The sequence below is a fragment of the Bubalus kerabau genome, chromosome 2, assembly GCF_029407905.1.
Source record: "Bubalus kerabau isolate K-KA32 ecotype Philippines breed swamp buffalo chromosome 2, PCC_UOA_SB_1v2, whole genome shotgun sequence".
NCBI classification, from domain to species: Eukaryota; Metazoa; Chordata; class Mammalia; order Artiodactyla; family Bovidae; genus Bubalus; species Bubalus kerabau.
In genome coordinates this window covers 141598987-141625551 of record NC_073625.1, presented here as the reverse complement: position 1 = coordinate 141625551, position 26565 = coordinate 141598987, and the positions used below count along the sequence as shown (strand labels likewise).

The 26565-nt window shown below is 39.3% G+C and overlaps 1 protein-coding gene across 24 annotated transcripts in view; it reads left to right on the top strand.

Annotated features, from left to right (window-relative positions):
- Positions 1-26565, top strand: part of FNDC3B (fibronectin type III domain containing 3B) — a 353923-nt gene that overhangs the window by 107529 nt on the left and 219829 nt on the right. For 6 of the 24 annotated variants that reach the window (XR_008710578.1, XM_055569041.1, XM_055569062.1 and 3 more), the window contains one exon: positions 10384-10458. The exons of the other annotated variants lie outside the window; for them this stretch is intronic. Coding sequence is in view for 5 of the 6 variants with exons in the window: in XM_055569041.1 (XP_055425016.1) it covers positions 10384-10458 (75 nt within the window). In the remaining variant the exon portion in view is untranslated. The remainder of the gene's footprint in view (positions 1-10383; positions 10459-26565) is intronic. 24 annotated transcript variants of the gene reach the window in all.

The window sequence follows — 26565 nt, the reverse complement described above, 5'->3', positions numbered from 1 at the left end:
GAGTGAGCTATGGAATAGATGTTGTATGTTTCCCTAAGATAGGCGGAATCTAGTCCTTCAGGAAAATGTTTGTCTTACAGTGTAAACAATAGTGACTAAACATTTTGTACTGTCATAATTGGGCAAATATTAGGATTAACAAAAAAGAAAGAAAAAAAATTTTTTTAACTAAGTACTTTTTGTCTGGTAGTATTGCTTCTCAGAGGAGAGTTTCAGTGACTTGAAAAGTATTTTGCACACTATTTTTCAGGATGTGAAGACAGTTGGGTGAAAGGGAAGTGTGTTTGAATACTTCTTTCTGGATCCATCCATCTAAATATGGAGAAAAGTGACTTCCAAACTGCCCACTTTCCTTTATGACTACTGGTTTGGGGGTCTTTGAATATACCCACATTTCTTATGTGGCTGAATATAATCCTCCCCACCTCCCCCCTACCCCTTTAGCATTTTGGAGAGAAAAGTTGATTGTTGAAAACTCTTCAAATCTTTTTGTGTCTGAGTTGAAATGGAAGCATTCCATAATTTAAATGTAACATCTTTATGGACACTTCATATATTGCAGTGTAATAGAACCAGAATTGACATGTTTTGTGGTATCTTTCTGGCTGAAGGTGTGTCCACATTTTCACTTAATTTTAAAAGTTTTCAATTACTAACATTATAGTTTCTACTCTAAACTGGTAAGAGGAGGCAAAACATTGAGGGAAGAAAACTCTTTGGGAAAGGAATGGAAACTTGAAAAGATAAGCACAGGCATTATTCTTTGTGTGTTTTTGAGTGCAAGTATGTTGTTCTCTGCTAGAAAACCGACCAAAAAAGATATTTTACCTGTTGTGTTATGCAGTTCTCAGGAAAGTGGATTTACATACTCACACGTACACTTACTTCATGTGGATGTCAAGTTAAACTCGGCCTGTTCTTGGCTTGAAGTTGCATGTCTTTGACAGCTGTCTGGGGCTGGATTGCTTTCGTTAGCCGGGATTGGGTCCTTTAACATCAGTTCAGGGTGTCTCATGCTAGATCCAGCCACGTCAGTTCTCTGTGCCTGCTGTGAGGATACAAGCAGTGCAGACAAAACAGGTACTTAGGCATGGCTAGAACCTAGCCCCGCTCCTCCAGTTGAGGAAGAATGACCTTTGCAGGTGTATAATCAAACCTTTATACTTCACTTGCCTGAGTAAGCTGAAATAGTCATAAAATGTTAAAATGTAGCAAAAGTGTTGCTTATTATCCTGTAAGTTACAAATCAAGACCAGAGATCAATTTGGTTAATTTAGTCTCAATAGTCAAGACATTTCTTATTTTATGGGTCAAGCATTCACTTTTTTTAGTGAGTACCTAAAAAAAAATTTTTTTATAGTGGTAAAAATCCATAATATAAAACTTATTATTTTAACCTTATTTTAACTGTACAGTTCAGTGGCACTAAGGACCTTCACATTGTTGTAAGCATTCACATTTTTGAGTGACTTAATTCTTGCATGTTATGCTTAAGGTAAAGAACGCCCGTAGGCTTCTTTACCCGATAGCTCACTGGTAAAGAATCCACCTGCCAATGCAGGAGACTCAGGTTTGATCCCTTGGTCAAGAAAATCCCCTGGAGCTGGAAATGGCAATCCACTCCAGTATTTTGCCTGGGAGATCCCAGGGACAGAGGATCCTGGCGGGCTGCAGGCTGCAGTCCATGGGGGTCACAAAAGAGTTGGACACAACTTAGCGACTAAATAACAACAAAGAACATCTCTAACCTCTCAGAATTTAAAAACTGGTTGTATTAACATTGGTGCTTTGTAACTTTTGCATATCAGAATTACCTGAAGATGTTAAAAATGTACAAGCTGGCCTCCAGGCTAATCGTAGGGAATTGTCAGATTGTCTAAGCCAAGGGGAATTGTTGTATTGTTGGGGGCAAGACCTTGGCATTAGTTTTGAAAAGCTTCATAGGTAATTTAATATGCAGTGGAGGTGGAGAATTTCTGGTGAACCTAACCCTCAGGATGGTTCAAGGAATTCCCATGGTGTGCTTTCCCAAGTACTCACATTGCACATGCTGTGTACCTGTCAGTTCATGAGGTTCATTTTCTTTAAGAAAGTTTGCAAAGTGCTTAAAAATCTTATCTTGTAATCGTATACTTAATAAGTAAACTCCTCGTGGTGGTTGTCTTTGTTGAACCCATTAGTTAAAATTGGTCTTCAGTTGTTAAAAACTCCTGTCAGTAGTGCATAAGGGTCATCAAACAAGTTTGAGTTTATTCCTTTCAGCAGAGACTGGATTTATTTTACCTTCATTTAGATGTAAACACAACAACTCACCTATTATAAACTATTAAAACTAAAAGTTGATCAAAATAGGTAAGATTGTACAGGATGGATGAAGCTGAAAAGGTGAAATGAGAAAATAACCGTTTTACAGCTTCCTGCTTGAAGAAGCTGCTTTTAGCTCTGGTGCCACTTGACTTGGTGGAAGATTTGGGCTAGAACTATTGCTTTCTTCTTTGTTGCCTTCATAGATCTTGCCTCATACTTTGAATCATGTAGGTGCCCAGAAAACAGCTTGGTATTTGGCTCATGATCACCCTTCAGCATACCTGAATCCAGGGTATTACATCCAGGGTCAGATAATGACAGTTACCAATAACTTTAGCATAGATTATAATCACCTGGGGCTTGTCAAAACACAGATTTGCTGGTATCACCCCCAGGGTTTCTGGTTTAGGTCTGAGATAGGTGAGGTGAGTCCTGATGTTTGTGATTCTGGGACCAGGCCTTGAGAACAACTTTGAGGTAGGAGAATTTTGGGAAGAGGGGCACTTGTAAGAAGAGGGGATTTATAGAGAAGTGCTTTTAAATAAAGGGAATCTCTGGTGGCTCAGTGGTAAAGAATATGCCTGCAGTGCAGGAGACGCTGGTTCAATTCCTTGGTCAGGAAGATCCCCGGGAGAGGAAAATGGCTACTCACCCGCTCCAGTTTTCTTGCTTGGGAAATCTCTTGGACAGAGGGGCCTGGAGGGCTGCAGTCCATGGAGTCCCAAAGACTGGGACACGACTTAGCAACTAAACCACCACCACGCCCTTAAAAGAGAAAATTCTCAGGATTAAGTTTGGTCATAAAATGGACATGACTGAGGGACTTCACTTGCACTTTTCACTTTCATGCATTGGAGAAGGAAATGGCAACCCATTCCAGTGTTCTTGCCTGGAGAATCCCAGGGATGGGGGAGCCTGGTGGGCTGCCGTCTATAGGGTTGCACAGAGTCAGACATGACTGAAGCAACTTAGCAGCATAAAATGGACAAAAGGAAGAAAATTCTTGTAAATGCAGACAAATAAAAGAATGATGGCTTAAATTCTTCAGTTGTATGCTCAAAAATAGAATTTTTTCTTAATCTGAAAACTTTCCCCCTCCTTCCATTAGAGTTTTAATGAACTGGGGTTTGAATCTGGGTCTCTTTTCAAAGGATTTGTTTGTATAGTCTTTCCATTTATACCTCCTTACTCAATTGCCATTTTATCAGGAATTCTTTTTCTTCTCTGTGCCTCAGTTCCGATATAGTGAGAATAGATACAATTGCCAAAGATATTCTAGGACTATTTTGGAGTTTAATGGATAGTATTATGTAGTATTTGGGGATCACTGAGTTGGGAAACTTATGCAAATATGAGAAGTATTCTAAACAAACAAACAATATCTGATACTCTGTTCAAGTAATAAGCAAGTATCCCCCCCCCTTTCCTTGACAGCTAGTGGGTAGTAAAAGAAAATGCCAAAAGGGAGGATAAGAAGAAGTCAGGGAACTAATATGGAAGTTGGCGCCACTCTGTAAAGTATTCTAAAGAAACAGTTAAGACTTTTAAAGCATAAAACTAAGGGAAAAGGAAGTGACTCAGAATTCAAAATAGATAGGGCTCTTTACCAGTAAAGATCTGGAATGGGAGGAACGAGAGGAGAAGCAATCCATGAGAAGCAGTTGGGGTTAGTGAACGACTCCATAGTAACGTGAAAAACAGGATTATACATATTGCCTTTTTTTTCCTTCTGTGGACAGGGCACCATTGTAGAAATTTAGAACGTTTTGTGCTCTGTTTTAAAAATCTGTTTCAAGAGTCAAATTGAATTCCAGACCAATTGTTAGTAATTAAAGTTACAACTCTTGAGTTTTCTCATGATCTCCAGATGAGTTCTGCCATTGTTCTGTGAATTTTCATTGATCATTTTTCTACTCATTGCACCTGTCATGCTAGTATCAGTAATTAACATTCCTCAGAGTTGAATAGAATGCCAGCCTCCATCTCAGATGGAACTGGAGAACAACAGGTACATTCTACCTATTTCTTAGCTATACCCAGGGTAGTAAGAAGGCAAGTAATTAACTCTAGAAGAGACTTTGGAGAAAATGAGATTCTTTAGAAATTGAGCCAGAGTGCTGAAAAGTAGCTCTGGGTTATGTACTTAGGGGACATAGGAAATGGCTCAACAGGAAGGGTTAAATGGCCTTGCTAATCTGGCCTCTTTAAATTTATATCAAGCCTATTTCCCTTCCTTGATACAAATCTTTACTATACACTCTCAACAGTCCCACTGTTTGTGCAACTTTAAAAAAAATTGACTTAAGTTCACATCAAAGGTCATTGGACTTGAACTCATATAGTAAAAATCAGTTGATCTTGTTAATTTTTCTTTTCCTTTTTTTAAACTATATATACATGTACATATATATATATTTTAAATATATGTTCTTTCCCGGTGGCTCAGATAAGAATCTGCCTGTAATGCAAGAGACCAAGGTTTGATCTCTGGGTCAGGAGGATCCCTGGAGAAGAGAATGGCAACCCACTCCATTATTCTTGCCTATAGAATTCTATGGACAGAGGAACCCTGTCCATGGGGTCACAAAGAGTCGAACACGACTGAGTGACTAACACACACACATATATATTTTATTGATTGATTGATTTATCTGGATGTACCAGGTCTTAATTGCGGCATGAGGGATCTTTAATTGCAGCATGCAGACTCTTAGTTGCAGCATGTGGGATCTAGTTCCCTGACCAGGGATCGAACCCGGACACCCTGCATCGGGAGCTCAGAGTCCCACCTGCCGGACCACCAGGGAAGTCCCCTAAATAATATTTTAAAATAATTTTATGTATTTATCTTTGGCTGTGCTAAAGCTGCATGGCCTTTCTCTAGTTGAGGAGAGCTTGGGCCGCTCATTGCCATGGCTTCTTTTGTTGTGGAGCACAGGCTCTGAAACAAGGCTCAGTAGTTGTGGTATGCGTGCTTAGTTGCTCTGCTGCATGTGGGATCTTCCCGGATCAGAATTTGAACCCGTGTCTCCTGCATTGGCGGCGGATGCTTTACCACTGAGCCACCAAGGAAGCCTTCTCTTTCCTTTTAAATGGAGAAACCTGACAAAACCTTCTGCCTCTGATTAAAGGAAGAGAATGGAAGAGAATGCACTGATGGAGTTTAACAACGTTTCCATTCAATGTGGTTTCTTTGATCATCAAACACTTCACTTTACTCATCTCAGAATAATAGAATTGGACCAAATCGTTTCTAAAATTCTTCTTACCTCTCAATTTCTCTTTCCTCTGTCACTTTTATTCCCCTAGAGTTTTCTGCCATTTTAGATCTTCTTAATTTCACGAGAAGACTATAACTTAATAGGTTCACGTGTGAGCAGATTTCAAGAGCTTAATTATCTAGAATTTTCTTTTTGAAAGTGAGATGTTAAACTATCATTTAGGACTCTTACTGTATCCTAAATTAATTTTGACTGGTAACCAAAAAAAGAGAAAATTATCCAGTATGTATTTTTTTCTTTGTTTTAATAATTGCCATGTTAAAAAAATGTATGTACCTAGTGTTTGCCAGGTACTTGATATCCCTTGTCAACCCTGGCTGCCCAGTTGAATCACTGTGATTAAAAGAAGTCCTTGGGTTCCACCTCCAAAGACTTGAATCTAGTTAGTACCCAGTATTTTTTTTGTGGGGGTGGGTGGGTCATGCTGCTTGGCTTGCAGATCTTAGTTCCCCAAGCAGGGATTGAACCTGGGCCCCAGCAGTGAAAGTGCCAAATCCTAACCACTGGACTTCCCTCCGGTATATTTTTAAAGAGAATTGTCGTAAGTAGGTAGTTAACACTGTTTTCAGTACAACAGTTATTTTTATGCCATCTGATATTTAGGTTATTAAATTATTTGTAAATGGAAAGAATCATGAAAACATAAAAAGTGACACTTTCTCCTCCTGGGTGTACTGCCTCAGCTGAAGGGTCTGTATGTGCCTTTGCTCCCTGCCTCATGCCCACTGCTTGTTCATGAACTGGCTAAGATCACCTTGCTGCTTTCCTTGTCTCTCATCTCTGAAACAGCACGTGTGGTTGTCCTTTTTGTATTGGTTTCATAGGTTACTTCCTATCATTTTATTGAATCTGTGATGTGGTTGACTTTGAGATACACCAGCATTTTACGTATATCTACGTGAGAAAATTCCGTTAATTAAAATGACTTACCATTAACTGTAAGATGCGTTCCTTTTCCTGAGATGTTAAAATGAGAAAACAAAATATTACTTGGAATTCATGAAATACATTTATTTAGTTTTCAGTTTCTCTTCCAGATTTAATTAGGTTGTTGAAAATCACAAATTGATATGGTTCTGTCCTAATTTTGTGTTTGCATCATCATTTTGTGTGTGCGTGTATGTAAAAACTGAAATAGCTTACTATTCTACTTCTCAGTTGTAGAGATATGACTCATTTGTTTAAACATCATATTCTCTAAATATACCCTGGAGGACTTATACACAAGTCATAATCTTGTGATGCTCTTTGTTAGTTTTAGCTTCTCACCAAATGTCTCTTTTGCACTCTGCCAAAAGGGTTATTTTTTAACGTGTGTATATGTATGCATACACACGCACATTCACACAGTCTATATGAATGTATGTGTTTGCCAGTGTTACCACTGGTGTCTGCTCTAACCTTTTGGTAAAATCTACACTTTGGGTTTTAAAACATTTCAAGGCTCTTCTGTTCTTCATCTCTGTGCTGGATGTTGCAGCAGTCTGTTTTTAAAAACAATATAGTCTAGTTCAATGATCTTATCATGTATTTCTAATATGTGTATGTGGCAAATACTTCATTTTCTTTACATATTCCCTCTTCTCTTCTCTTCTCCTCCCTCCTTCTAGATTCCTTCCCTCTCTCCCTTCCTTCCTTCTTCCCTCCCTCCTTTTCTTCCTAGTTTCCTCCCTCCTTGCCTTTCCTACAGTGTTAGCTAAGACATTACTTTTGGCTCTAGATCATCTACCTCTAAAAACTTCCCTTGTGTAATAACTAATTTAAATTTATTTCAGCTGTACAAGTAGCATATATGATTTGGTAGTTTTTATTTTTGAGATGATTTTAAAGTTTTATTGTAGTTTATCAGAGCACTAGGGTATTTTCTTTGGTCAAAATGCTTTGGATTTATTTAAAGCCTGTGGTAGCCAATTAACTTTGGAATATTTGTTTGGTTTCCAGTAAATTAGTAGGTAGCCATCTAGAATTTTCTTTTTTTCCCCATAAGGAGGTGCTAGTGATACTCAATCCCTGTCTAAAGACCAGGTTTGATGCAGTGACCCTTTAGATTAGATGCACTATTGGTGTTCATTTTCACAAATGGTTGAAATAAAAGAAGAGTACCTTTTACATCACTAAATCTCTAAGTATCTGTGATATTTGATTTTCCTTTGTCCTCTAGCTCCTCTTCATGGGAACATCTGTTGTGCAGCAACTTGTGGCCTCCTGACTATGTGGTTTTCTTTTCTGGTTTGGTTCTAATGCCTTTCTTGCTCCTAATGCCTCTCGGAAGCTACATGGTCTCTCTTGCACTTGGGTCTGTGTGTGTACACGTGTGGTTGGGGTAGTTAACACCTCTCTACGTGGTGGCCCAGCACCTTCCAGAACTGCTGGGGCGTACTGCCTTAGCTATGTCTCGGCAGTGTGTGTGTGTGTGTGTTACTCTGCTTCTCGTCTCTCCTAACACCCTTCTCCATGTCCTCAACTGCTTGTTCTGTCTTCACTCCCTTTCTCTCCTGTTTCTTCTTATATTCTCCATGGAATGGAGATTATTTTCTTTAGCAAACCTGGTGTTTCTGGAGAGAAGGATTTGACCTTCGGGCTGTCCACCTAAGAAGACCTTTCTCCTCTATGAGTGGAAGGAAAAAGCCCTTAACTTCAGACATTTCTGAGAAAATTCACTTTAAAAAAAAATTTTTTTTTTTAACAGGATCTCTAGTCTAAATATGCGGCCAATTATGAAACTCCCAGGTGTCCTGGATGCATAGGAGCCCTGCTGTTGTAGCGTGTTAACCTTAATCATGTCGGTTTACATGGGCAGGGTTGACTCTGGACCTTACTGAGCCAGCTGCATAGAGTACAGCATTGTTGTTCGTGCGGTGTATCTCTGTGCACTGTGATTTGTTTGCTTCTTGTCAGGAATCCATCCAGTGAGATAGCATGATAACTTCTGGCAGAGCTTGTTTGTTTACTGTTTTTATTGTGTGTGTTTAGAAGCGGGGGGAAAAAAGGCCTGTAGTGATCATCTCTGTGTGTCAGCCCTTTAGGTCAGGTTTTCCGTCCTGACTCAACGCGTGTCAGGGCTGTGGAGACTGGTGGGTTGGGTGTGCAGAATTTCCTCTGTCGGACCGAGGAGCCAGAAAGCCACGATGAAGTTTGATTTGGCTTGTGGCAGCCTTTTCCAAATATGAGTTTGGATGCAGTACAGTACGTCCTCTAAGAAAAAGAGGAGAAGGGAAACCAATAACTCTGTAACTGGAAATATTTGGGGAACATTTCAAAATGGGGAAACTCTAACCTGTAGTATTTGGAGTCTCCCTTAAGCCTGGGTTGGTGTGGTGCACAGAGGCCAGGCTTTTTTTTTTCCAGGCTGAGCGTTCCCTTTGCCTGAGGGAAACCATAGAGCAGCCTCTGTCCTGCGGGTGCTGCACGCTGGCTTGCTCCAGACAGTCTTGAATGTGACCTGGCAGCCAGCGCTGTTTCCTGCTGACGTGGCCTCCCACCACTGAGCAGAACAGAGCCGTCTCAGTGTGCTGAGCAAGGAGCGGCCCAGGGCTTGAATCACCAGTGGGATAAGGAACACATTAAGAGGGGAAAGCGCCTAGCTGTTCAGGTTTCCTTCTAGATATACTTAAAAGACACCTTTTTTTATAGGAAGGGAGGAGGAGGAAGAAAAACAGAAGTGAAGAATGCAACGAGAATCCAACAGTGATTTGTTTGGCCATAGGAAGGGTTTCTTATCAGCAGGAGTTCACTTCTGGGGTGAGACCCAGTCTGCTGCAGACATCTGAAAGGAGGCTTTAGAAGGCCAGACTGGGCTGCAGCCTGCTCAGGCCACACTCCTACAGAGGTCGGTGGGAGTACGGACTCCCTGTCATATCCTGCAGACAGACATTCCAAAAAAACAAAACTCGTTTGTGTCTTGGTGGAAAAAGCTCTCTCCACATGGTAGGAACTGGAGAAAGGGACTCTTGAGAGCAACTGTTTAGGAGCAAATACTGTTGCACGGTTTTCCCATCTGTGTTATCAGCATCCCATTGGATGCTATGTATTGGCTTATGTTTCAACCATCGCCTGTTTCTTTGAATTTGCTTTTTTGCAAAGGTCCAGGTATAGCTCCTTGTTACCTTCTAATGGAGCCATAAAAGTCAAGCTATCATGGAATTTTAGAGTGAGATGGGACTTTAATTCTGATGTAGACCTTCAATGGTTTCGCTTGTTTTTAAAGGTTATTGTAGAACCTTTTATTCAGTTCATCTGATATGGACATCCACTGTACAAAACAGATGGTGCTGATTGAGGGCAGAGAGGCCTGAGGCACACCTGCTCCTCTTTCTTCTGGTAAAGGCTCTTAAAACTCCCCCTGACCACCTTGCCCTCCTAGCATGCATATGTGGAAAACCCAAAAATCACTGATCTAACGCACCATTTCCATTTTATAGGTGAGGAAATTTTGTCTCAGGTCAGTTTGTTAGATAATATTACAGTGACTTTCAAAGTGCCTTAGAGTAAAAGTTCTTTGATCTGTCTCTTACTTTTGAGCCTTCACAATCTCTTAGCTATTGCGACAGCCTCGCTGGCCTCCCTGCCTCCAGCACAGCTTTGGGGCAGACAGTGTTGTTGTGCACTGTCTTACAGGCTGTGTGTGCTCAGTCAGTCTGACTCTTTGCGGCCCTGTGGAGTATAGCCTGCCAAGCTCCTCTGCCCATGGAATTTTCCTGGCAAGAATACTGGAGTGGGGTGCCATTTCCTACTCCAGGGCATCTTCCCAACCCAGGGATCGAACCCGCATCTCTTGTGTCTCCTGCATTGGCAGGTGGATTCTTTATCACTAGGACCACCTGGGAAGCCCTCTGGAGAGATGGGAATCACCAAGTACGACCCAGATGGCGTGAGTAAGACCCAGCTGATGGCACTTGTGAGGTGAATTGGGGGACGGCAGTGAGACTGGAGATGAAGGGACCATTTAAAGGAAGAACTGTCAGCACTTTCTAAGCATGGTTAAGTTTTAGAGTATGGTTTAAATTACAGAAATTGAATATGGAAAAGTAACCAAGGGAACTTAGTCAAAATGATTCTTAAACACCCAGCCAAGGCAATCTGGAGAATGTGGAGTCTGTCTGCCATAGATACTAGGAAAATGTTCTTACTTTTCAGTTCTCTGGGTCCTTTAGCTTCTTAGATCGAGGACTCGCTGCCAGTTGAGACCTGATTTTCTTTCCTGTTTCTGTGTCTCCACATGATTGCCAGGTGGCTTTTGACTTGTGGTATAACCCTTATGTAGTTCCTGGTGTATCATTTGTTTGTATAAGTCATTTGAATTTGTTCTTCTGTGGGTTGTTTACTCTAGGTTATGGAATGAAGCTGAGATAAATTCAGATCCAGCATACGGATCTCATTCTTGGTTCAGTGTTGGCTTTTCTGCATAGCCCCCCAAATCTAGTGAGTAGGTGGACTTGGACTTAAACCCTGTGGAAATTATTTACAGTGGCTGTATATTCCAGTGTTTCCTCTCTCCTGCAAGCCATGTTCTTCTGTTGCTGTCCAGATTCCTACCCTCAGCTCAGTCAACTGAAGCCTCTGCCCATAGCAAATGAATTCTCAGCAGAGCAAGCAGGGTAGGAATGGAATGGAGGGGATGGGGTATTAAAAGTATGATAGACCTACTTACATTCTTAGTAAGGTCATCTGACTTCCTTTAAGGAGGCTTTGATTTTTCCTAGGCCATCAATGGCTAGAATTAGAAAGTTATTCAAATTATTTGTGGCATTTTGTTCTTGGTGTTGCAGACTGGGTGTACACCTTGTGAAGGCTAGAAAGGGAGAAACAGTTTTACCTGTTGATCTTGCTTCAGTGGTAGAGGTGCTGTGTATGTAATTATTATGCATTCCCCTCCTCAATTCATACTGGGGGAAAAAAAAGTACCCAGAGACTTCTTTCCAAAGTTCTTCGTAGTTCTTTTCTTCATAGTTCTTTTCTTCATGTACAACTGTGAGTAGGAAGCCTGGGGAGTGGGAGCAATCCTTTTGTGTGATGTTAATGAGATAATTTCTGCATTACAGATCTTCAGGACACTCTTTGTTTAAATGAAACTTCAGAGACTTTTTGCAAAGCCACTTTACCAAGTCTCTTTGCTTCATTTAAACAAAGTCTTTATTAATTTCATATGTTTTGCTGTCATCAGTTGCATAAACTAACTCGATTGTTTTGAATGAAAGAATTCAGGCCACCATTTGTTTGGTGTCTTCTCTTTTCTCCTTCTGTCTCCCCAGTATAATTTGACCAAGTCTAGTTAAGAGTTGCTATTGTTCCCACCACAGCCACCCACTCGGAGTGGTAACCGCCAAGTGTCAGTTCATCCTGGTGTTGGAGGAAGTCAAGAGGAAGTGTTCAGGGTTGACTGCAGAATTACTGCCAGGAGGCTGGGCGCCTGATAGCGGGCAGACCTTCACAGGGGCTGCCAGCGAGGGACGGGCACAGGAGTTTCCGTCACACTGCAAGAGGGAACAGGGTAGCCTGAGGGTGCCATGGTGCCAGCCAGGACCTTGAGCGCTTCTTTGTACTGTTTGCTGATGGGACCTGGAAGGGCTTATTGTGGAGGCATTCACAATGCAAGGTGGCTGTTGCGATTTTTGAAATATTTTTCGGTGCTCATTCTCCAAAGCAATTGGAGTTTCTTAGGTTAAAAAGCAGCTAATGAATCTGTTTGATCTTGATGTGGAAATGAACCATATCAAATTCCAGGTCAAATCACTTTCCCCGGTAGAATGTTTGCTTAACCTTTTGAGGTATACTTCATCAGATTATGGACTAGAGAAAGTTTATTTGTCCTCAGTTTTCTAATCTATAGGGTGGCATAGCTATTATTCCAATAATGCTCTTAACTGTAGACCTCTACAAATAAGAAAACTCAGATTTACAAATGGATTATAAAAATTAGTAGGTACAATGTGTAGCTTAATCATACAAGCACTCCCATATATGGCATCATTCTTGGAAAATACTTTGCCATCTGGTCCCGTTTATCTCAGATGAAAAAAAAAGTACAGCTTTTTTTTCTTGCTCATTTTAATTCTCATTAAGCCGCCAGCTAATATTATTATCCTTACTTAAAACACGAAGAAATGAAAGTTCAGAATAGCTACATAACTTTCGCACAGTAGTGTTAAGTAGCAGAACCAGATTTTGGCCTCAAGATTTCAGAGCTACTGGTGTTAAAAAAACAAAAACCTTTTTATTCTGAAATAATTATAAATTCACAAGAATTTGGTAAAAATTTACAGGGCAGATCCCATGTATCTTTGATCCAATTTTGCCTAATATAATAATGTCTTTGATAGTATAATATCAATATCAGGAATTAGCATTGGTACAGTCCACAGAGTTTATACAGGTTTCACCAGCTGTACGTGGCTTTTGCATGTGGAGGTAGATTTGTGTAGTTACTACCACAATCAAGAACTGTTCTTTTGTCCAAAGGCTTCCCTGTGTTATTGGTTATAGCCACTCCCCTGTTCTCCCACCATCCCTAACCTGTAGCAACTAATAAACTGTTCTCCATCTCTGTGGTTTTGTTATTTAAAGAATGTCATATAAATGAACTCTTATGGTACTTAATATTTTGAGATTGGCTCCCCCCCACCCAGCATAAATGGAGATCCATCCAAGTTGCATGTATTAATAGTTCCTTTTTATTGCTGAGTAGTATTCCCTGATATGAACAAATCACAGTTTAACAGTTCACCTATTGAAAGACATTTGGTTCTAGTTTTTTGGCAGAATTGCCAAAGTAAAACTGCTGTGAACATACATGTACAGTTTTGTGTGTGATCATGCCTTTTTGTTTCTCCAGGATAAATGCCTAAGAGTACAGTGCTGTGTTATGTTATAACTGCGTATTTAGTTTTGTTTTTTTTTTAATAGCCTTCATAGAAAAACTTTATTGGAAAGCAGGGAAAACTACCAAGATATGAATGAAGACAAAAAATAAAAAAAGTTCAGACATAAAGTGTATGACCTTGGTTTAAGTGGAAATGGAACCGTTAGGTGGTTTGTAGTTAGTGACCTATATTTTCACTTTGTGGCACTGCTGCTGCTACAGCTAAGCCGCTTCAGTCGTGTCCGACTCTGTGCGACCCCATAGACGGCAGCCCACCAGGCTCCTCTGTCCCTGGGATTCTCCAGGCAAGAACACTGGAGTGGGTTGCCATTTCCTTCTCCAAGGCATGCATGCTAAGTTGCTTCCGTTGTGTCTGACTCTTTGCGACCCTATGGACAGCAGCCCACCAGGCTCCTCTGTCCACAGGATTCTCTAGGCAAGAATACTGGAGTGGGTTGCCATTTCCTTCTCCATAACTGCATATTTAGTTTTATAAGAAACTGCCAAATTTTTCCCAAGTGGCTATACCATTCTACATGCCTTCTAACGATGTGTGAGTGATCTGGAGTCTCATCTTTGCCAGCATTTGATCTTAACACTAAGCTCTTCTTTTTCCTATTAATGTCCAGTTGCTCCAGCACCATTTGTTGAAAAGACTACCTTTCTCTAGTAAACTGCTTTGCACATCTGTTAAAAACCATTTGGGTGTACTTGTGTGTGTCTGTTTCTGGGTCCTCTGTTTCTATCCCATTGATCTATGTGTCTATCCCCTTCTTTAGTACCATGCAGTCTTGGTTACTGTAGCTATTTAAAGTAAACCTTAACATTTAGGTTTACTAGGACCCTAGTATTTTAAAAAATAATTTCTACAGTAGGTATTTAGGGTAGATAAAGGAACCAATAAAGATAGGTCAGTTCTTCTTAAATGGGTACTTGTAAATATGAGTTCTGTGTTGGTTCAACTTTGACTTAATTTGATAAAATCTGTAGAGAACCCGCAAAGGAAGTGAGCAAAAAAAAAAAAAAAAAGTGAAGACAAATAATAATTGGGTTGTAAGTCTGAGGTTCTGTACAGCTGTCAATGAGGTCCCTAAGGACTTTAAGTATAGGATGATTATAAAGTCTAGGTCTTTGGGTCTGTTTGTCCTGAAATAACAGCTGTTGACAATCAAAAAAGAAATCATATAAGCAGAAAGTTAAACAAAAAAGGATTCAGATCCAGTAAAGAAAAGCTCACCATTTTCATTTGTGTATTTTTTTTTTTTAATATTTTTTAAATTTTATTTTATTTTTAGACTTTACATAACTGTATTAGTTTTGCCAAATATCAAAATGAATCCGCCACTCATTTGTGTATTTTAAGGCACCTTACTCTCACTGAAGCCTTCTGTATGTTTTGTCATCTTTGGAGAGCCAAGATACTACAACATTTTAGACTTGGAGAGGAGGTAGAGGTCAGTTTATTTAACACTGACATTTTGCAGGTAGAAAATGTGTTCTTTTGTAAATAGGCTGGTTCATCTACAGAAGGGCAGGTGGCCTGTCTATGTGAGAGGGCGTCTTGATCCTGGACGGTCAATCACTTTCACTTCAACTCTTACATAGGGAAGCAGATCCTTTGGGTCCAGCTCAAATTAAGTGGTATTTACTAAAAGCTGTGGGAAATCCACTATTCCCTGCACCATCCCAGCACCATTCCATCTGTCTTGAGTCACAGCCTGACTCTTGGTGTGGAAGCTTATCAGGAGCTACAGCCTCATGAACGTGGAGATTTGAAATCATTTTCTGTGAATCTAAACCTCAGGGTCGAAGTTGAGGAGGACAGCTTCATTGGTTAACTCTGCATGAAGCTGAGTGCCTTTTTGGATCCACATTCCTCGATATACAAAATGTACTTTGGGGTGCAGCCTCCATCTCTGGGTCTTTTCCTGATTTGGGCTCTTTTGCGTCCTTGATACCTGCAGAGTATAGGTGAGTGGGGGAGGTGGGCAGCTCTCACGTTGGGCGTGGAGTATTGTCAGTCTTCTGTCTCATGGTAAACTGCTGTTTTTTGTTTTTTTTTTTAAATCTGAGATGGTCCTAAAGCCAAGGGCAGCAGTGGGTATCACAATACTACAACACTACACAAGTTTGCTTGAATGGGATTCTCTGTTCGTAGACCTATACCTGGAGTGAGACCGAAGCTTGGCTATGCTCCCTGGGCCTTGCCTGTGGATTTGCCATCCCACCTGCTGGCTGGGAGCTGCCCTGTGTGCCCCCCAGGGCTTGCCTTTTTATTTCTTCAGATTTCTTCTCTATGGCTTTGTTCTTTAGGCTCGCCATCCTGCTACTTAGTCTGTCCCTAATGTGGTCCATGTTTGCACATTCTAGAGTTTGGATCCCAGCTATAAGAAGTCAAATTAAATCTTAAAACATTTTTTTTAATTGAAATATAGTTGATTTACAAGTTGTGTTAGTTTTAGGTGTACAGAGAAGTGATTCAGTTTTATATATAATGTATATATATGTATGTATGTTTTTATTCTTTTTTAGATTCTTTTCCACTTTATTGTAAGATATTAAGTATCGTTCCCTGTGCTTTACATTAGATCTTTGTTGCTTATTATGTATATAATAGTGTTATATATTTCAATCTCAAACTCCTGATTTATTCCCTCCTCTTTCCCCAGAAGTCATATTAAATCTTATGGAAGAGCTGCAAAAATCAAGACATTGAAAACTGTCTTCTAAATAATATCATTCTACTCCTTTCAAGGTTGTCATGAAGCAGAGAAATGAAAAGATTATCTATAAATCAGAAAATGTCAGCCTGATGGGCTGGGAAGGCATGATTCAATAGTGGAGCAAAATTAACAGGGAACTCTGTGTAGCTACATTTTAAAGTATGCTCATTGTCTCTAAAGATGAGAAAAAACTTTTATAATGTTGGCTTTTGATTTTTTAAATTAGGTTTTTAAAATAAAGAAGCCACATAATTGTAAGCTATTGCTAAACTTTTATATTGGTTATAACTATTTATAAATCCAGAATAATGGAAGGAATCCCTATTTTCATCTTTGGATTGTTTTTAACCCCAGCTTACTTTTGAAAAGATTATTGGCAACATGCAGATATGTATACTATACATGAGATAAAATTTAAAAGTGAAAAAAATGATGCAAAGAAAATGTCAACCCAGTAAGAGAGAGCCAGGAGTAATTTTGACTTTTACAAGGCAATTAAGTCTTGTTCTTGTTTTTGTCAATCATTATTCCTGATATAATATTTCTATAAATTTTCAATTGTGTTCATTTCTCACTGTGTTATATAGAGCTCTCATTAGAAATAGGATTGAATGACGTTGGAAGTGTTTTACTTTCACGTCTGCATTTGGGCAGGCTGTTGGACATTGGTGGGCTGGAATGTGAACTCACTGATCACTTTTCCAATCCTGTTATTTTCCAGTGTGGTTTGGAAAAAAATTCTCTACATATGAAGTCAAGAAAGCACACTTCTGGTTAACAAATTTAGTGAGGTTCAGTTTTTCCTCTCATGGAGAGTCCTGGAAAATCACTTCAGAAAAGAGGTCATGGGTCACTTATAGAAGAAACTGCTCAGCATGCATTAAGACTTAGCACATTCTGCAGGCTACTGTGGACTCTCTCCCGGCCTCTGAGGGATAAGATCAAAATCTATTGATAACGGTACTAAGAATTGGAAACAAAGCCATTTTGTGTAGCATTTAGGTTTATGACTAGTCAGATTTCTCCCAGACTTTGGGGCTGAGTGTAGAAGTTTATTTCACACATGGATGTGATAAGTGAAGACTGACCATTTCTGAACACTGTTGTATATTATTTATGGCAGGGATCGCCTGTAATGCAATATTTTATAATAAAAGTTTTATTGTGGTGTAATTCACACACCCTGTAATCCACCTATTTAAAGTGTACAGTGCAGTGGTTCAGTATATTCACAGTTGTGCAGGTAGCACCCCAATCCATTTTGGAATATTTCCATCACTTGAAAAAACCCTATAGCCATTAGCAGTCACCCCCAATTTCCCCACATTCCTGGCCCTAGGCAACCACTAATCTACTTTATCTATAGAGTTGCTTATTCTGGATATTTTATATAAAACGGAATCATATAATAGCATGTGGACTTTTCTGCTTGGCTTTTTCACTTAGCATAATTTTAAAGGTTTATCCATTTTGTAACTTGTATTAGTACTTCATTTCTTTTTATTGCCTGATAATATATTCCATTCTCTAGATATACATTTTATTAATCTATTCATCAACTGGTGGACATTTGAGTTGTTTCCACATTTTAGCTGTTACTAATAATGCTACCAGGACCATCTGTGTATAAATTTTGTGTGGACATATGTTTTTATTCCTCTTGGATATATACCTAGGAGTGGATTGCTGGGTCATATGTAACTCTATATTTAACTTTTTGAGGAACTTCTAGACTGTTTTCCAAAGTTATTGCACCATTATACATATATTGGCAGTATATGAGCTTTCCCAATTTTCCCGCATCCTCACCAGCACCTAGTTATTATCTGTTTTTTTGGTCTTTTATGCAGTTTTTTTTTTTTTTTTTTTTTTCTTTTCTCTTTGCATTGTTAGCATTTGTTCCTTCAGGAGAGTGGAATTTATATACCTAAGGAAGTAGGATGTGGTTAGCTCTGGTATGCCTGTGAGCTGTAATGAAGCTCTGTGCTAGAACCAGCATGCTTCCTTGTTTTTGACCTTGACCCCAAATCACAGCATTAACCAAACCACATATGTACCACAAGAAATATTTCTTTTCAGAAGTTCACATCTGATCTTTTGATTTAATCTTTGAGATATAGCAGATATACATGAGAATACATAAAATATATGTATAGTTAAAAAACAATTGTAAAGCAAACAATAACCCACCAAGATTATAAAGTAGAAATTTATAGTTCTAGATAGCCATTAATAATGAAGATTGCTGAGAAAGTATTTAAATATTATAAATACTAATAATCATTAACAGATTTCCTCTGTGCCTTTCCTTTTAACATCCCCCAGCCCCTAAAATCACTAACCTTTAGGGGTAATAATTTTTTGTGTTTTTCCTTATAGTCTTATGGCATGCATGTGAGTACATGCATGTACACCCACATATACACACACAAAAATGTAGGTTAGATTGCTTGTTTTCAAACTTTATGTAAATGAAACCATTATATGCATTGTCTGCTGAATACTTCTGTTAAACATTAATTTTTGAGTTTCAAAGATAATGTGTGTAGCTGTTTGTTTTTGTTACCAGATAGTGTCCCAGTTCCTTATTTTTATACTCATTTCTTGATGAGCATTTGGGTTGTTCCTGGATCTGAATAATTTTGAGCAATGCTTCTGTGAACATTCTTGTCCATGTCTCCAGGCCTGCAGGAATTTCTCTGGAATATTTACCAAATAATAGAATTATAGCTTTACTAGATAATGCCAAACTCTTTTTAAAAAATGCTGTAACTGCTTTCTTCTACAGTCTTATCAATCTTTAATGTTTTCAGACTTTAAAGATTTTGCCAGTCTGATGGGTGGTTCTTGTAACAATGTCTCATCATGGTTTTAATTAGCATTTCCGTAAGTGTCTCATTACTTTTAAAATTTCATCTAGCCCATGAGCAGTTATGCTTTTTATTTCCTTAAAGAAAAGTGGACACTGGATTACCTGAAAATCTTATGTGCTCTTGCAAAATCATTGAGATGATATGTTCCTTAGATTATCATAACTGAGAACTTGTGCACTTTAGATTTTTTTTTCAATCCAGAGATTTTTCTCTTGCCATATAAATTTTTGTACAATAAACTTAAAAATATATGGAATTACTTGTTTAGGTTACTAACTTGATACCTTTTACCTAACATATAGGCAACTACAAGCAGTAAGTTTGTGGTTTGCTAATATTGATTCTCTGAGACCAATATATCTAAACTGTCATGTGCTTATGGTGAATAAAGTACTTCAGAGGAACTTATAACGTCTAATTTAAAAGATTCTAGATATTAGAAAGTAATACCTTTTTTGTGTGTGTGCATACACGTGTGTCCGTGTATTTGGACCATTTTGATCTTTTCCACTAGTGTTTTGTGCCAGAGAAAGAAAGTTACTGTTTTTAAAGGTGAAAACAAGTATTTTAAAAACTGAACAGTAACCTAAAACCAAATCTGGCTTAATTTAATGAGAAAAAGTAAGACTGTCACTTCAGATATGAGGAAATGGGCTAAAAGCAGAACTTTTGGTATGAAATTAAAAAAAAAAATGTACTTAGGAACACTTACTCTAGGACTCCTATAAGAGGAAAGACTAAATTGTAGCACACGCTACTTGGAGGTTTTTCTTTTTTTAAAAAAAGAAAAAACTTTGAAAAATAGCTACCGGTACAGAAGAGCCTGGAGGGCTACAGTCCATGGGATTACAAAGAGTCAGACACAACTGAACGACTGAGCCATGTATGCACAGGTGATGTATCTTCTTGTTGGGTGATTTGTATAGGAGACAAAAGTTAACAAATTACTGCCTTTATTTTCAGTTCTTGAGCAGAGATGAGTTTAGGTTGTTGTTGGGGGCAGAGGTATTTTGTCTTATCAGGTCAAGTATCCTTTATATTATGTGCCATGTGCCTACCGTTTGCTCACTCGTGTCTGACTCTTCGAAGCCCCACGGATGGTGGCCTGCCAGGCTCCTCTGTCCATGGGATTCTCCAAGCAAGAACACTGGAGTGGGGTTGCCATTTCTTACTGCAGGGAATCTTCCCAACCCAGAGATTGAATCCACCTTTCTTGCATCTGCTGCGTTGGCAGTTGGATTCTTAACCACTGTGCCACTTGGGAAGTTGCTATTATTAATTAATAGCTTCCTTGGTGGCTCAGACAGTAAAGAATCTGCCCACAGTGCGGGAGACCTGGGTTTGATCCCTGGGTTGGGAAGATGCCATGGAGGAGGACATGGCAACCCACTCCAGTATTCTTGCCTGGAGAATCCCCATGGACAGAGGAGCCTAGTGGGCCACAGCCCATGGGGTTGTAAAGAGTTGGACGCAACTAAGCACAGCACATGGACATGCCTCACTCATGAGTATTATGTATTATTCAAGATGTCACAGGAATATTTGCACCCTTATGGGTGAATTTTCATTGAATTTTGTGGGAGGGGGTGATTTCAAGGAAGAGTAAAACAGGGAGGATCTCCATTGATACTGGAAATCAAAATGCTGCTGCTGCTGCTAAGTCGCTTCAGTCGTGTCTGACTCTGTGCGACCCCATAGATGGAAGCCCACCAAGCTCCCCCGTCCCTGGGATTCTCCAGGCAAGAACACTGGAGTGAGTTGCCATTTCCTTCTCCAATGCATGAAAGTGAGAAGTGAAAGGGAAGTCACTCAGTCGTGTCCGGCTCTTAGCGACCCCATGGACTAGAGCCTACCAGGCTCCTCCATCCATGAGATTTTTCCAGGCAAGAGTACTGGAGTGGGGTGCCATTGCCTTCTCCGGGAAATCAAAATAGAACTGTTTAATTGCTTTAAATATTTTGGTCTTGTTTTTATAATTGAACACTCTTTAGACTAAAAAACAGTTTCTCCCTGTAATACTATAGCAATATCCTATAACCTTATTCTAGATTGAATTTTCATACTATAGCATGCAGAATAGAAGTGAGTCTTTTTGTTAAGTACACTGAATTTCAGTTTAAAGTCATAAATCTTTGTTTTGTATCCCATTTTATAAACTGTTTCATAAAGATGTCCACAAATAGAACAATGTTTACAAGTCATGGTGGAAGATACAAAAAAGAGAAGCTGCCAGAAATTGTTTACTTACATGATGGGAATGTTCCCTGCCTTGAATTTTGCTATAACCTTTATAAATCACATCAGATTAAGAATCCAGGATACATATGTTTGTGCTAGAAAATAACCTGGTTTTCAGGAGAGATGGTTTCATTTTATTCTTTTTAGTGGCACTTGTTTTTATTCTTGGGAGGTATTGCTCTTTCCTAACGCCATGGGAGTTCAAGGTTGGTTAAGAAGTCTTCTCAGTCTTCCTTTATACACAAAGGGCCTAAAAAACATTTATTTATGTCAGTAAATCTATGGACACTTCAGGAAACTATATTTAATTCATTTCCACAAAGAATTTATTTAAGATATATTGCATTTTGCCAGGCCAGTGGTTACTAGGCACATTTCAGCCTGTTGAAGTAGAAACCAAAGAGATTAAATTGCACAGAATCAAGAGATTATGCAATATGCACATTTCAGAATAAACATCTATATAAAGTTTATATCAGATTTTTATATCCCTGATTTATTAATTTAGATCAGAGTATGTATATGCATTGACATTGGCGGCGGGGGGGAGTCAGCATTTGAAAACTACCCATTTCATTATGAATTAGGATTGTAATTCAACAAAGTTTGTGAGTCTCTGCCTTTTTCCAATATGTATTGGACTGTTTGGATCACTGCTGTGTTTCTAGTGCCTCAATCAATACCTGTTGCAGGGTAGCCGTCTAAATTTTTGTTGAATGAGTTCATGAAATGAATGAATGAATGAGTAACCACTGATCTTTTGTTGATTGTTTGAGAGCATATAAGCTGTGTTGAGTTGTTTGATCTCTCTCCATTGAAATGGTTCTTAAAAATTACAGTCAGAAGTAATAACAAAGTTGAAGAATGCATGTGTTCTTGTCATGGTCTGCTTGTTCCAGACACTCGGGAATCTAGATCCTAACTCTCCTTTGTGTTCCTTTTTTCTTTTAAGAGTAATTATGACTGTCTAAAGGCTAAAGAATCAGAAGCTGTAAGAGAACTCTTGGTAGTGCCAACAGTCATTTCTTTCTCTACCCGTTCAAATGCTTGAGAATTTTGGAGGCGTTCATCTCTGTTCCTTTTGGATCTTCCTCAGAGATGATGAAAGGAGTTTGAAAATGTTGGTGTCATTTACTTTTCTACAAGGAGCACATTTAGATATTGCCAGAAAGGAGAAGAGTATCCTTTGTGCCATTTGTGTTGTCTCATTATCTTAATGGCCCTGCAGCGTTGGAATAGAGATTAGCCCATTTTGTTCAGTTGCAAAGTCATGTCCAACTCTTTGCGACCCCATGACCTGCGGCATGCCAGGCTTCAGTTTTTTGTTTGTTTTTTTATAGATCAGGAAACCAAGGCTCTCAAATGCTATATTTGCCCCCAGAAATGTACGCTCATGAAGGCTACAGTTGTGCATGTCTTGTTCACCATTGTGTTTTCATGATGTGGTAGTAGGCTGGTGCAAAAGTAATGGCAGTTTCGCACTGTTGACCTTGCCATTGGAAAACATTCTTTAACATGGTTATGTTGTACCTCATTTTAATGGACATTTCTCTTTATTTATTTATTTATTTTTGCTAGTGGCATTACTTACTGTTTATTTTATATTTATTCTAGACTGTAGAAATGATGTTAGACAAAAAGCAAGTTTGAGTGATTTTTTTTTTTTTTTTAACTCGAATTCAAAATGGGTCATAAAGCAGCAGAGACAACTTGCAACATCAATGACACATTTGGCCCAGGAACTGCTAATGAACATACAGTGCAGTGATGGTTCAAGAAGTTTTGCAAAGGGAGATGAGAGCCTTGAAGATGAGGCGCGTAGTGGCCAGCTATTGGAAGTTGATAGTTGACCAGTTGAGAGCCATCACTGAAGCTGATCCTCTTACAACTACATGAGAAATGGCTGAAGAATGCAATGTTAACCATTCAACCATTCATTTGACTTTGAAGCAAATTGGAAAGGTGAAAAAGCTTGCTAAGTGGATGCCTCACGAGCTGACTGCAAATCGGAAAAATCATCATTTTGAAGTGTTGTCTTATCTTATTCTGTGCAACAACAAATCATTTCTTGGTCAGATTGTGATGAGTGACCAAAAGTGGTACAACCGGCTGTGACTAGCTCAGTGTTGGGATGGAGAAGAAGCCCCAAATCTCTTCCCAAAGCCAAAAAAGGTACCAGAGAAAGGTCATGGCCACTGTTTGGTAGTCTGCTGCTGGTTTGGTCTACTACAGCTTTCTAAATCCTGGCGAAGCCATTACATCCGAGACGTATGCTCAGCAAATTGATGAGATGCACTGAAAACTGCAAATGCCTGTAACTGGCATTGGTCAACAGAAAGGACCCAGTTCTTCTGCATAATGCCCGACCTCACGTCATACAAGCAAGGCTTCAAAAGTTGAGCAAATTGGGACATGAAGTTTTGTCTCATCCACCATATTCACCTGACCTCTTGCCAACCGTCTACCACTTCTTCAAGTATCTTGACAGCTTTTTGCAGGGAAAATGCTTCCACAACCAGCAGTAGGCAGAAAATGCTTTCCAAGAGTTCATCAAATCCCGAAATATGGATTTTTACACTACAGGAATAAACAAACTTATTTCTCATTGACAAAAATGTGTTGATAATAATGGTTCCTAGTTTGATTAATAAAGATGTGTTTGAGCCTAGTTATGATTATTTAAAATTCACAGTCTGAAACTGTAATTATGTTTGTACTAACCTAATACAATGCCTGTCACCTGGTGGGTAAATACCGATTGGCTTTACTTTTGCCTGGGATCCCATGACTAGTTAGTGGAAGCAACTGAGCTTACATGTGGTTTTCACTCATTCCACAGCCTTTGCACTCTTGCACTGTAGTTCTTGTATTTTTCTGAGACGTGATTGTGAGTTACACATCTCTCAGAAAAAGTGGTTATATCCCAATAACTTATCTTAGATTTCTCAGCATGGATAGGATTTTGGCATGGCACCTGTTTTAATGCTGCAGGGAGGTGAAGGTTTTTTCTCTCCACAGAACATGCTAATGACCATCACTGTCTGCTCATAGTGTGTTTACTAATCTTATATAATGTACTGCTTACCCTCATTTTTCAAATTTTTGTACTTTCAAATTGTTTTAGCATTGAAAATAACCAGGAAATAAGTGTAACTGATAACTGGCCAGAATTATACACATTACCATTTGTTAGTATGATTTGATTCTATGTACTGCACCTCCTGTTCTCCTGCTAATCTCATAAAACCGGATAAGCTGTCTTTTCTTTTACTCGGATTTTTGCTATTTTGAAGTTTTGGGAATCAGGGAAGGTGTTGCTATTTTTCTGCTGTTCTGTGGCACCTTTGCACAGGATGGTGTAGTGGAAATGAGCAGACCATGTCAATGGAATGCTGGAGCTGGTGTGTACCATCTGCTGAGAGCCGACCGTCAGATGTTTCAGACATCTCAGTACCTGGCTGTTAAACACAGCCATTATTTAACATTAAGATTTCAGTTCAGTTGTGTCAGACTCTTTGCAACCCCATGGACTGCCAGGCTTTCCTGTCCATCACCAACTCCCGGAGTTTACTCAAACTCATGTCCATCGAGTTGGTGATGCCATCCAACCATCTCATCCTCTGTCGTCTCCTTCTCCTCCTGCCTTCAATCTTTCCTAGCATCAGGGTCTTTTCCAATAAGTCAGTTCTTCACATCAGGTGGCCAAATACTGGAGCTTCAGCATCAATTCTTCCAATGAATATTCAGGACTGATTTCCTTTAGGATGGACTAGTTTGATCTCCTTGCAGTCCACGAGATTCTAAAGAGACTCCTCCAGCACCACAGTTCAAAAGCATCAATTCTTGGGCACTCAGCTTTCTTTATACTCTCACATCCATACATGACTACTAGAAAAAACCATAGCTTTGCCTAGACATTAAGATATACAAGCTTATAATTTAAATTGTATTTAATAACAAGGTAACAAGTACTTGAAACTCATTTCCTGTTTTTTTAAGTACATGTTGCTTTTATCTTTAGGTCTCGTGTGTGTATATGGTGGAAATACTGTGTTGCAGTATGTTGCTGTGCATGTCTTTCCAAGTCCTTAGTCAGTGATACGTTGCTGGGTTGATATTGGACATGGTGGGAGAATATGTATACCACAGAAACTGGCAAACACTACAATCCAGGATATACCCCACTCCTTTTTTTTCCTGGAGAAGCATTTGTTGTTAACTATTTACAACCACACACTCAGTGGGATGCCTAGGAACAAGGAGATTGATACTGCTTTCTTTTGTGTTATTTGTTTGGTTATCTTTAAAATATATAGTCACAGTGAGGGAAAGAAATAGCTAATAGATAAGGGAGCACCAGTGAGGAAGCAGGTTGAAATATAGAGCATACCTTAGCCTAGAGGCAAACGTGGGACTACCTCAGATAACATGTGTGGTGAAACCATACTGGCTTATTTACTGGCATTGCAGGTTATTTTTGGAAAATTTACAGCTTTATAAAATGATTACCCAACATCTTGTTCTCAGCTAAAATCCTTTTTTAATAACATTTACCCTCCAAAATTAAACGATTTTTTAAAAATATAAACCATTCTAGAATAATTATTTTTAGAGCTCAGGGAGTTGGATATGCTTTTGAGACAAAAATATCTTTAAGGTGCCTTCATTTGTATTTTAAAAAATTGAGATTAAAATTAGTGTATAATATTATATATCTTTCAGATGTACAAACTTTCACTCATTTTTAATTACATGATGGTGATATGTTTGTGTGTGTAGATAGTGAATAATTCAGCATTTCATAATTTATGTCCCCTGGGAGATAGTTACACATAGGCCTGGCAGTCAGACAGCTAAGCTAGATTGCTCAGGGTTTCCCTGCTCTTACCTTGATGTAGAAGTTTACTTGTGCCAGTGTCGTGTTTTTTGAGCATCTCCCCAGAATGTATCACTGCTTCCCTCACAAGCCCATAGCAGCTCCCTTCGACATTTCTCTTCCGGGGCGCCTTGAGCACTTGTGGGACACTGAGAGCTGCATCTCTTCTGGCAGAGGTGTGCAGCAGCCCGTTAGAGGAGCCGCCCAAGGGGTTGCCTGAGCAGGGCTCGGGGATGTTGTGCAGCCTTCGGCTCCGTACAAATTGCTCAGATTGAGGTCCTCCTGTAGAACCAAGCCAGAGGGCACATTTGGGGGTGGAGGGATGGGGTCTGATGCTTGTGTGTGCTCACAAACTGGCTACTAAATATTAAAGTAGATGCAGGGGTTAAATCCTCCCTAAAAGATGTTT